This window comes from Lepidochelys olivacea, assembly GCF_965140295.1.
Source record: "Lepidochelys olivacea isolate rLepOli2 genome assembly, chromosome: 16".
Classification (NCBI taxonomy): domain Eukaryota; kingdom Metazoa; phylum Chordata; order Testudines; family Cheloniidae; genus Lepidochelys; species Lepidochelys olivacea.
Window position 1 is genome coordinate 27,755,148 of NC_140426.1, and position 13,163 is coordinate 27,768,310.

Consider the following 13,163-nt stretch of genomic DNA (forward strand, 5'->3'; position numbering starts at 1 on the left):
GTACATTTATATCTACCCACTGTGCATTACAAACTATGGACATAGAGTCTGCTGCTACTAGCATACTACCTTCAGTGTGAAACTGATCTGGGCAGTAAATTTCAGTTGAAGATATGGATGAGATACTTTGACAATTAAGAATATGTGATGTGAAAACATTTCATGGTAGATAATTGCATAATGTTGATATTTGCCATTTTTGCCACATGCTAAACAGTTTAATCATTTCTGAAAAAAAATACTTGATCATGCAAAACTAATAAAAATCTTTTACTACATTGTTGTTTGGTAGCTTTGACCAATAAATACCACATTAAGGAGTTGGAATTAACTTAAACCAGGGGTTGGCAACCTTTCAGAAGTGGTGTGCTGAGTCTTCATTTATTCACTCTAATTTAAGGTTTTGCATGCCGATAATACATTTTAACGTTTTTAGGAGGTCTCTCTCTATAAGTCTATATTATATAACTAAACTATTGTTGTATGTAAAGTAAACAAGGTTTTTAAAATGTTTAAGAAGCTTCATTTAAAATTAAATTAAAATGCAGATATTATCAGTTTAGTGCAGTGGTTCTTAACCTGGGGTGCATGCACCCCCTGGGGGTGCGAGATACTCTTTCTGGGGGTGCGAGACATGCGAGATTTTTTTTAAAAGGTAAATCATTGAAAACACAAATTAAGCACAGGCATATAAGTACAACTACTTTTGTTTCATCAAACCTATGTATTTATTATACATTATACATTTTTAACGATTACAGTAATATACTAAGCTTTTAAGTTTTCAAGTTTTTAAGCAAATTGTAGTGTAATTTTTATAAGGGCTGCAGAGCGTTGGGACTAGGCCAGAAGCAGAGCCCTGGGCCGGCTGCCAGGACCCCAAGCCAGCAGGAGGGCTGAGCAGGGCTAGGGGGCTGGACAGCTGGAACCCCAGACCAGAAGTGAGGTGAGCGGGGCCGGCAGCTGGTATCCCAGGCTGGCAGCAGGCTGAGCGGGGCTGATGGCCAGGACCCCGGCTGGCAAGGGGCTGGCGGACGGAACCCCAGACCGGCATCGGCTCACCTGATGCTGGTCTGGGGTTCCGCCAGCTCCTGCCAGCCGGGGTCCCGGCTGCCAGCCCTGCTCAGCCCACTGCCAGCTGGGGGTTCCATCCGCCAGCTCATGCCTGCCGGGGTCCTGGCCACCGGCTGCACTCAGCCGCTAGATTCTGGAAGGTGTCTAGCTGGCATAAGATAAATCCTAACAATACAAAAGTGATTTTAGTAGCAAGGAGGAAGCTTTTGGAGAGGCTGTGAGAAGGGTTACCTCAGCTGCTGCTGGCCTGGGATTCCATTCACTCAGGCCGGCAGCAGGCTGAGTGGGGCTGGTGGCTGAGACCCCGGCTGGCAAGGGGTCGGCAGCTGGAACTCCAGACTGGCAGCAGGCTGAGCGGGGCCGGGAGACAAAACCCCAGACCGGTGGTGGGCTGAGCGGAGCCAGCCGCCAGGACCCTGGCTGGCAGCAGCATGCCAGTAAAAATCAGCTCGCATGCCCATGCCTTTGGCACGCGTGCCGCAGGTTGCTGACCCCTGACTTAAACAGTAAAAACTGTATTCATAGTTACGTTACAGTGTTTCTGAAACTATGGGGAAAATGACACTTTCTCATTTTGGATACCATCGTTTCACCTTGCCTACAGGCTTATAAGACCACTTGATAGCTCCACATCATACCTCATCTAAACATACATGTAATAAGCTTTAAATTGATATATGATGTAGGGTTGTGCAAGGTGGATACAGTAAACTCCAAAATATGGGTCTTTTTGGAGTATTGATGCACACATATAACAGTGAAATTATTAAAAATATAACAAGCAGTGGTCACGGCACACTAGTTGCCTTGCCATTGTCAGATATACTGAAGGATTTGTGACATCAACTGAGGAAAAAAATCTTTATTCAACCCAGATTTTTCAACCTCCTTGCTTTTTCACTGTTCTGCTTAGGGAGGATCCTGGAAGGTGTCTAGCTGGCGTAAGATCAATCCTAACAATACAAAAGTGATTTTAGTAGCAATGAGGAAGCTTTTGGAGAGGCTGTGGGAGGGGTTACCTCATCCAGTGAGGATATATGCCCATGCTTTTCTCACTGTACAAAATCTTGGAATCTTACTGGATCCATTGCTGCCCTGGATTCTCAGATAATAAGGTTTAATTTTTATATGGCTAGGAGGTTGCCAGCATGTCTTGTCAATCTGGCTTTTAACCTATTGTAGATGATTTGTTAGCTGAAGAGCGATAGCGTATCAGTTGGCTGACTAATTGTTGTCAGTGGGAGAGGTGAAGGGGTTGGTAGTGTTGTTATAGTTCTGTGGTCATGTTGCTTAGCTGTTGGTATTGTTAACTCATGTAATTGTGCCTATGGACTGGTTGTTGGTTGTGTATGTGGCATGTGTAACTTCATTACAGTTGATGAGAGCCAGGCATGCACCTAGAGTAGGATATATACCCTATCTCTGCTAAGTCTGTAGCACATACTATGCAGAATTACTAGACATCCGATGAAGTGAGCTGTAGTTCACGAAAGCTTATGCTCAAATAAATTGGTTAGTCTCTAAGGTGCCACAAGTACTCCTTTTCTTCTTTAGACACCTTCATTTACTCACAATTACCCATGACTTACCTGTTTCACAAACGTTTTAAAACTTGTGCTCTTCAGTTATTTTGTCACTAGGTGGTACTGTTGCACAAGGCACCATGATTTAAATCACTAGTCAGGAAGACTCAATTTAATCATGGATTTCTACATAAAAGTGCATTCTTGTTGGTTGTTACAACCGTAATACATATTCTTCATGACTCAGAGATAGATGTAGGTTTCATTTTTAGAAGGTACACACTATACATTTTTAAACAGTGATTTATTTTGAAAACTTTTCAGATTAGTTTTACAGCTATATCAGAAAATGAATGATTGTTCGGTTATTTCATTTACCAAAGGTAATTGAAGCAGATATTTATGAAGTCACTGGGAGGTGAACTATCTCCAGTTCAACAGGTTAATCATTAATATTTGCAGGATTTTCTTGCCATGCTGTATTAGGAGGAGAACATCACCAGACAGACATTTAAATAGTTTTATTTAACTAAAACAACAACGTTAAGTATTCTGGATTTTTTTCTTCAACAGCAAAACATAATATTTTAACAAAACAAGCAAATGAATTTTTGAATTTAGTTAAACATTCAAGTTTTTTAAAATCCAGTTTGTTTTTGTTAAAATTGTTTTTAACTAAAATAGTTAAATGAAATATTAAAAAAAAATAAATCGACTATGTCAACCAGATCAACGTGAGAAGCTTAAAATATTGGCTTCTGCAGCTAACTCAGTCGTCGTCACCTTCATTTTCCTGTTTGTTCATAATCTGGAAAAGAAAAACAAGCTTTTCTGCTCTTTCAGGTCCCAAACAATTTTTCAATTTGGAATGAATTAGTCCAAAGGAAGAAAATATTCTTTCTACACTGGCAGAAGAAGCTACTACTGTTAAAAGTGAGATTATCACTTCAACAGTCTCTGAATCCAATTGCTTAAGTGACTTCCACCAGTTCACTGGAGTGACTTTCTTTAAAACATCATCAGCAAACATATATTTCTTGAATGGTTCACCCTTAGCTCTGAAGTTTATTATAGTTGGCATTATGGTGGGATGATTGCTGGATGTCCATGTCATAGCTAACTCCTCTTCTTCAGCAGTTAAGGTTTGTCCCTGGTACCGAATATTGAGAATATTTGCAAGAAAATGAGCTGGAGATAGTGCTTGTCCCATTTGTTTTTTTAATGCTTGTAATTTAACTCTGTCACTGCATATTTCTCTTTTTAAGATCTCACTCAGTTCCTTCCAAATTTCAACAGCGTCAGCAATAAAACAGCTATTTCCCTGCATTTTATTCAAGGCTACACAAATAGGCTTCAGGGTATTCAGCATGTGTTCAACATTTCTCTGAAGCCCAATATTGAGAACTTTGGCTGTGACAGTGTCATCTATTAAATAAGCACTGCAACCATATATTATTAGCTTGGGACTCTCTTATAAATAATTTCTTCTAATCTTGGATACATTTGCAGCATTGTCTGTGACCAAGCTGCATATTAGACATTTGAATTTTTTCCCCACAGTTTGTTATAGCTTTTACTGCTGCTGCTTGTAAGTATTCTGCTGTGTATGCATTTCCTGATGTATCAGTTGTTTCTGTAAGGAAGACATTCCCTTCTTCTGTTGTCACACAAGCACATACAACAGGATCGTTGTGGACATTGCTCCACCCATCAAGACTCAGTTAACAATTTTACCCTCTAGACCTTTTGCACACTGCTCAATTTCTCTTTCATACACTTTTTCCAGCAATTTGCCTGCAACATCTGCTCTGTTGGGTGGACTGTATCCTGGTCTTAATGACTGAACCATGTTAATGAAGTGTGGGTTCTCAATCATATGGAAAGGTGAGTCTGTTGCATAAACAAACTGGACAATTTTTTCATCAATTACCCCTCTTTGTAATCAGCTGATTCTTATCACAAACTTATCTATAGTTGTTTCTGGTTGATGGAGATTTTTTTTTTCTTTTTGCTACAGGTGATATACTGTGGCTATGTGACATATATGATGTGACCGAAACACTATCATTGGCAGATAGCTCTGAAACTATAGAAAATGTTGGTGATCTTGAAGGTGGATAGTCTTCAGAATCCTGTATGTTGAGGATGGATTCTCCTAAACAAAATAAGTTAATGCAGTTATTTAATTATTATTCCCATACTGCTCATTTAGTATTACTCATTGCATTACTCAGTACTACTTTAAAAGTGAAATTGTAAAAGGAAGATCTGCCTATTTCAGCTGTTTATTTTTTATCACAACTGCATCTAAAATGATAGTACCATAGAGTAACAACTATATTTTTTCTCAAACATGAGAATTCAAGAATAGTCCAGAAGGAAGACAGGCAGTCCTTAAGAAACAAGTATGAAATAAAAAAGTTTACCAACCTGAATGAAGATCCTGCTTGTTCAGACATGTTCATTTCATCATCTTCAACGCAGCTTCCTCCTGAGAAGGAACGCTTCCCATTATATTGTTTCATTTGGGAAACCATGCCTTGCATTTCTTTGTTGTGTTGTTTGCATTTTGCATGCATGCCTGTCTTATTCACAGGTAGAGGGACTTCATTAAAATATTCCCAAACTGGGTCTCTTTTATGGCCTGCTGCCATTATAGGTTTTCCCTTCTAGTGAGAGAATGGTATGGTAGATCTCAAGTCAATGAAGGCTACACTCAGAAAGACCTCAAGACTTCTGGAATATGCTGCTCAAACAGTTTCACTTTTGTTTCTACTGTCTGTCCCTCCCGTCTCACATTTATCTCCAGACTTCTCCTTCTCCAGATCTATTCTGCCCTCAACAATCTTCTATTCATTGAACTTTTTGAAACTTTGCACTTTTAGAGAGAGGTTAAGGGATTGACTCTGTGCATACAAATTTGCTGAGGGACTATAGGGTGAGGTCTGTTATTTCTCACCTCTCTCTATATTATTTATTTATTTTAAAACATTTTTGCTGTTAACAAGCATGTTATCTCTGGAGACACAAATCCACAGTTTGAGAACTGCAAAACTAAGCATCTCTGATGGTATCTTCTAGACTGAGCACTGAGTCCCAGTGGGTAAATAGAAAGATTAACCTAAATAATCTATACAGAACCCCCTGGAACACCATAAGATTGAGTTCCTAATCCATGAACTACTGGAACTCGTTTACAAAACATTTCTTAAACATTACATGAATATATTGTCTCATACTGTAGAATTAGAATTTATAATCCTTATTCCATGATGAGATATCTTTTAATTAAGATACTATCTTTAGATAGGTTTTTTCCTCTAAAATCCGATTTACATTAAAAATGATTTTAAAAAAAAATCATTGATTTTTATCCACCCTGCTTAGAATCATAGAACCATAGCATTAGAAGGGACTGCAAAGGTAATCTAGTCTACCCTGTGCCAAGATGCAGGATTTCTTTGTCTCAACCGTACATGCCAGGCTATTCAGACTCCTTTTGAAAACCTTCAGTGAAGGAGCCTCTATGACCTCCCTAGGCAGTTCTTACAGTTAGGAAGTTTTTCCTGAGATTTAATCTAAATCTATTATGCTGTAGTTTGAACCCATTGCCTATTGTCCTGCCCTCTGTGGCAAGAGAGAACAACTTTTCTCTATCTTTTTTATGGTACCCTTTCAAGTATTTGGAGACCACTATCATGTCCCCCCTTAATCTCCCTTTTCCAAACTAAACACACCCAGTTCCTTCAGCCTTTGCTCATATGGCTTGTATTCTATCCCTTTGATCATCTTTGACATTTGTTTCTGGATCCTTTCCAGTTTCTCTACATCCTTTCTATACATTAGAGAGCAAAATTGGACACACTACTCCAGTTGAGGCCTAACCAGTGCTGCATAGAGTGGTACTATCACCCCTCGTGACTAGCATGCTATGCCTCTGTTAATGCAACCTAAAATTTTATCCCCCCCCCCCTTTTTCTTTTTTTCCAACAGCATCACACTGTTGACTCATGTTGAGGTTGTAATCCACCACACCTCCCAGATCCTTCTTGGCAGTGCTGCTGCCAAGGCAGTTATCCCCCATTCTGTATTTGTGCATTTGGTTTTTCTTCCCTAAGTGTAGCACCTTACATTTGTTTTTGTTGAATTTAATTTTGTTGTCTATAGCCTAGTTCTCCAATTTATCAAGATCCCTTTGAATTTTAGCTAAGTGTTTGCAAACCCCTTCCTCCCCCGATGTGTGTCATCTGCAAATTTGATCACTGTGCTGTCTATTCCTACATCCAGGTGATTAATAAAGATGTCATAGTGGATCACAAGCTAAATATGAAAAGGAGTACTTGTGGCACCTTAGAGACTAACCAATTTATTTGAGCATGAGCTTTCGTGAGCTACAGCTCACTTCATCGGATGCATGCCGTGGAAACTGCAGCAGGCTTTATTTATACACAGAGAATATGAAAAAATACCTCCTCCCACCCCACTGTCCTGCTGGTAATAGCTTATCTAAAGTGATCATCAGGTGGGCCATTTCCAGCACAAATCCAGGTTTTCTCACCCTCCACCCCCCCACACAAATTCACTCTCCTGCTGGTGATAGCCCATCCAAAGTGACAACTCTTTACACAATGTGCATGATAATCAAGTTGGGCCATTTCCTGCACAAATCCAGGTTCTCTCACCCCCTCACAAAAACCACACACACAAACTCACTCTCCTGCTGGTAATAGCTCATCCAAAGTGACCATTCTCCCTACAATGTGCATAATTAAGGTGGGCCATTTCCAGCACAAATCCAGGTTTTCTCACATCCCCCCCACCCCCATACACACACAAACTCACTCTCCTGCTGGTAATAGCTCATCCAAACGGACCACTCTCCAAGTTTAAATCCAAGTTAAACCAGAACATCTGGGGGGGGGGTAGGAAAAAACAAGAGGAAATAGGCTACCTTGCATAATGACTTAGCCACTCCCAGTCTCTATTTAAGCCTAAATTAATAGTATCCAATTTGCAAATGAATTCCAATTCAGCAGTTTCTCGCTGGAGTCTGGATTTGAAGTTTTTTTTTGTTTTAAGATAGCGACCTTCATGTCTGTGATTGCGTGACCAGAGAGATTGAAGTGTTCTCCGACTGGTTTATGAATGTTATAATTCTTGACATCTGATTTGTGTCCATTTATTCTTTTACGTAGAGACTGTCCAGTTTGACCAATGTACATGGCAGAGGGGCATTGCTGGCACATGATGGCATAGATCACATTGGTGGATGTGCAGGTATACGAGCCTCTGATAGTGTGGCTGATGTTATTAGGCCCTGTGATGGTGTCCCCTGAATAGATATGTGGGCACAATTGGCAACGGGCTTTGTTGCAAGGATAAGTTCCTGGGTTAGTGGTTCTGTTGTGTGGTATGTGGTTGTTGGGGAGTATTTGCTTCAGGTTGCGGGGCTGTCTGTAGGCAAGGACTGGCCTGTCTCCCAAGATTTGTGAGAGTGTTGGGTCATCCTTTAGGATAGGTTGTAGATCCTTAATAATGCGTTGGAGGGGTTTTAGTTGGGGGCTGAAGGTGACGGCTAGTGGCGTTCTGTTATTTTCTTTGTTAGGCCTGTCCTGTAGTAGGTAACTTCTGGGAACTCTTCTGGCTCTATCAATCTGTTTCTTTACTTCAGCAGGTGGGTATTGTAGTTGTAAGAAAGCTTGACAGAGATCTTGTAGGTGTTTGTCTCTGTCTGAGGGGTTGGAGCAAATGCGGTTGTATCGCAGAGCTTGGCTGTAGACGATGGATCGTGTGGTGTGGTCAGGGTGAAAGCTGGAGGCATGTAGGTAGGAATAGCGGTCAGTAGGTTTCCGGTATAGGGTGGTGTTTATTAGCACTGTAGTGTCTAATATGTCTAAGCTAAATATGTCTCAACAGTGTAACACTATTGCAAAGAAAGCAAACATTCTGGGATGTATTAGCACGAGTGTTGTAAGCAAGACATGAGAAGTAATTCTTTTGCTCTACTCTGTGCTGGTTAGGCCTCAACTAGAATATTGTGTCCGGTTCTGGGCTCCACGTTTCAGGAAAAATGTGGACAAATTGGAGAAAATTCAGGGAACAGCAACAAAATTGTTTAAAGGTCTAAAAAAACATGACCTATTAGGAAAGACTGAAAAAAATGGGTTTGTTTATTTAGTTTGGAGACGAGAAGACTGAGAGGGGATATGACATAGTTTTCCAGTACATAAAAGGTTGTTATAAGAAGGTGGGCAAAAATTGTTCTCCTTAACCTCTAAAGAAAGGACTGGAAGTAATGGGCTTAAATTGCAGTAAGGGTGGTTTAGGTTGGACATTAGGAAAAAATTCCTAACTGTCAGAGTAGTTAAGCACTGGAATAAATTGCCTAGGGAGATTGTGGAACCTCCATCACTGGAGATTTTTAAGAGCAGGTAGACAAACACCTATCAGGAGTGGTCAAGATAATACTTAGTTGTGCCATAAGTGCAGGTGACTGCACGAGATGACCTCTCGAGATCTCTTCCAGTCCTATGATTCTGTGTTAAATAACATTGGACTGTAATTGGGCGGTGACCCCATCCCCATGCCAGGTTGGGCTACAGTAGGCCAGAGTGGCTGTGCAAGGTGGCAACCAAACAGGGAGGGCCTGTTAGAGAGCCAATCAGGGCTGAGCAGGAGGCAGCCAATCAGGGCCAGGCTAGGCCCTATATAAAGGCTGCCTAGGCAAGAGGCAGTCAGTCCCTTCCAGAGAGAAGGTCTGTCTCCTGAGTGAAGGAGACCAGCACCCAGGACAGCGTAGTGCTGGGTAGGCTTGGGGGGAGCTGAGGAGAGTTCCAGCCCAATACCTGCCAGGCTGCAGGCCCTAATAGAAGGGCCCGCAAGGGGGCCGAAGGGGAAGCGGTCCAGGGAGAAGAGGAGGACAAGGGGAGTGAAGGAGGGGAGGGAGGCTGCCGTCAGAGGGTCTCTGGGCCGGGACCCAGAGTAGAGGGTGGGCCTGGGTCCCCCTCTTTCCCCCTCGTATTACACCCAGCTGTTAGAAGTGGCCATAGCAGACTGCACCCGACCCCTGACAGAAGGAGGTTAGACTTTGGGGGTGTGGTTGGCCACAGTGGCTGGGGCAAAGCAGAAGGACTGCTGTTACCCCCCAACCCTAACCCCCCCAGAAGGGGGTGAGCGTGGACTAGGGGGCTCTACTGGAGGGCAGTGTCCTGAAGAGGACACTGTGAGAAGGGAGCAATGCAGGTCCAGATGCCAACAGAGGGCGAGAGATGGACGGGACACCACCAGCGGAGGGCGCTCCACATGGACTGAGTTAATTCCCAGAGGTACCAACGGGAGGTGCCACGGTGGTGAGTCCCAACCCCATCGCATGGACCCAGAACAGATCCCCGTGGAATCCCATTTGAGACCTCCTTCCAATCTGACATCATTCCGTTAATAGTTATTTGTTTTTTTGCGGTTGTTTAACAAATTATGTATCCACTTAATGGTAGTTCTGCTGAGCCTGCATTTTTCCAGCTTACTTATCAGAATGTCATGTGGGACTGTGTCAAAAACCTTGCTAAAATCCAGGTATATTATGTCCACCATGTTCCCATATCCACCAAACTAGTTACCCTGTCAAAGAAGGAAATCAAGCTGGTTTGACATGATTTGTTCTTAGTAAATCCATACTGACTGTTAGTGATTAGTAAGGCTGCGAGTTTGTCACAGAGGTCATGGAAGTCACAGATTCTGGGACCTTCGGGATTTCTGCAGTGGAGCTAGTGCTCGGGGTGGAGGCAGCCCACAGACCTGCCTGGCTGTGCCTCTGCCTAGGAGCTGAGGGAGCGGGATGTTGCCGCTTCCAGGGAGGCGCAGAGCAAGGTAGGGAGCCTGCCCTCTGCTTTACATCAAAAGCCTGAAAAATGGGTTTTCAACAAAAAGTCCATTTAATCAATCAGTTTGTCAAAACACACATTTTGACTGAAAATTTAATAATCCTTTCTAATTAAGATACTTCATGGACTGATCTGTATTTTAATAGCCTCCAAATGGCTCCGTGATCTTAAAGGCAAAGGGATAATGTAACAGTGAAATTCAAAATCATTGTGGGAGGTAAAGTCTTGTGCCTTGCAAGCACATGCTAACTCAAATGAGATTTTATCATGAGAGATTTGCCATTGTGGTTGAATGAGTGATTTATTTAGAAATAGGTATTATTTAATCCTCTATTTATGAACACCCTTCCACTGAGAGAAGAGTGAATTTAAAATCCGTGTTTATATATATCACGGTCATTGAACCCATATCATATATGATGTTTGAGTGTACCTTTTTGTCTGTCATATTTTTTTCTTTATAGAATAACTGGACTCTTGTTCATTGTTTAATATACTAATCAGTTACTTGTTATCACAATATTAAATGTGCATAACTAATTTAAATATTATGTACTTTATAATTGTAGACCAAGATTTGTTTTCAAACAAATTTCCTGACTATTCAAAATTAAATGTATGTCCAGCTACATGTTATGTGTTTGCCCTCCATTTGTTCAGGTGAACAATCAGAGTGTGATGTTAGATCCCCATATGTTGTTAGAAGAACACTATTCTATCAATGTCCGGGAACACTCGTTGCCATCTGCTGCTTGCCAAGAGCTTATGATCATTTCTTTTGGATGTGAACTTTGCTGCTGTGATTCATGCATTTGCATTAATCCAGTTTGAGGTGAGAATGTGGTCTTTGTTGGAGAACACCTGAAATCTATCTGGAAACTTAAGTTGGAGCGGAATGCAGCAGTCCACTGATTGTGGTGCCTCTTGACGGTACCATTTGTCATCAGTACTCTATGATTTTGCACGAACTGCTTGTTGATTTCTGGAGACAGTTTAAGGTGATGTTTTAAATCTACAAAGCCCATAACAGTTCGGGACCTGCTTATTTGAGAGACCACCATTCCCCAAGCTATATTGTCACTATTCTTGTTGAGAAGAGGCCCTTGAACTTGTTGGCAGCCCGCTTTTTAATGAGGAGGATCAAGAGTGCTCTCTGTAGAGGCCCCTTTCCTTTGGAATGCTCTGCCCTTCTGCCCCAAAGCAGCCTGAATTGACTTTCCAGGCACACAGCAGAGCTTATTTGAGTGGGCATTAGCGGAGTGCTGAGTCAGTTGAGGGTGGGAAAGTGTGATAGGTTTTCTGAAGCTCCATTGGTTGCGTAACTGGTGATTAGATAATGGATGGTAAGGTGGGAGGAAGAGGTGCTGCTGCTTTGGTTAGTTTTAATGTGTCTCTCCTAAGTTCTTGTGTTCGCAGTGTAAGTCAGCGGTGCTCAAGGGTTTGCATGGATGCCCTCCGATGTGGACTTCTTCTTAGACCTAGATCTAAATATAAGCATTATACTTATGTTTATTTCCTGAACTGACTTGAAAAAAAAGTGTTAATGTGCTATTATGATAAAGTCACATAAGTACTCTTTTTGATTTTATACTTCACAGAGAATTCTTCCCCCAACATATAATAATCTTTTTGTTCCACACATGTGGCTGCTCTCTCTCAAGAGAATAAGGAAATCCCTTAAGTCAGTTTTTCATAAATACTGTACATTTGCCTTACAGGAGTTCTCCATTCATCATGTTGTGTCACCAGCGGTGGCTGAGCTGAAATTTCCTGCATCTTGGGGAGAGCATGTATAAAAGGAATGGCCTCATGGCCAATGTGACCGTCACCTCCGCCACTCCAGAGGTACAGACTCGCTGTTTATTTTCATTTTGTTAGAGACTATGTCAAAATAAAGTCGCAGCTTATTTTGGCTTCCACAGAAATCCCTTCTGCCATGAAGCATGCCAGCCTGTTTTTTTAGGAACAGTATAGTTTTTGACTATAAAGTTAACTTTGAATGCTGTACTTCTGAATGTTCACAGCTCATGCAAAAAAACCTTTCTTTTATGCTGTTGATAGATTTAAATCTATCTATATTGACTGATTATTTGCTGAAGTAGTTCTTTCAAATAAAAATAAACAGCTACCCAACTCTGAGTTGGGCCTTAGGGCTTTCCCTTTGATAAAGAATTTTGAAATTTTTGGCTTTCATTCTGAGTAAGAACAAAACCAAATTTCAAAACCTCCAATCCTCCATGGAATGGAATTACCTTTTCCCACACAGCTCTATGTTCAAATGGTAAAAACGCATAGATGTGGATGCAAGAAGACATTCGGTGGCTATTGTGGGAAAATAGTATACCACAGGCAAAATATGTAGTGTATCTTGAAATGTATTGGCGTTTAAAATCTCAATCGGTGTCTTGTGTATCTCCTCTTGATACTATTTTTCTTTTAAATTGGGATCTGTTCAGGGAAGCTGCTGTAAGTAATGATCATCTAAGCTCTCGTTCTTATTCACGATCAGTGTCTATTGCACCATACTATATAGCAGATGTTTTTGCTCTCACTACCTTACAATGGTCTTGTGAAGAAATTTAAAAGATTGTTAAATCCAGTAGCCTTGCTGGTTTGATTGCATTACATTATAAATCTCTTAATTTAAACTAATCCTTTGTGTGTGTATTTTAAATTCCTCCTAGAG

At 41.3% G+C, this 13,163-nt stretch overlaps 1 protein-coding gene across 2 annotated transcripts in view; it reads left to right on the top strand.

Annotated features, from left to right (window-relative positions):
- RALGPS1 (Ral GEF with PH domain and SH3 binding motif 1) overlaps positions 1-13,163 on the top strand; it is a 417,852-nt gene that overhangs the window by 38,465 nt on the left and 366,224 nt on the right. For both annotated transcript variants that reach the window (XM_084649908.1, XM_084649907.1), the window contains exons 2-5: positions 4,384-4,481; positions 4,615-4,731; positions 11,138-11,309; positions 12,196-12,322. In XM_084649908.1, the coding sequence (XP_084506034.1) occupies positions 12,266-12,322 (57 nt within the window). In that variant the 5' untranslated portion in view covers positions 4,384-4,481; positions 4,615-4,731; positions 11,138-11,309; positions 12,196-12,265. The remainder of the gene's footprint in view (positions 1-4,383; positions 4,482-4,614; positions 4,732-11,137; positions 11,310-12,195; positions 12,323-13,163) is intronic.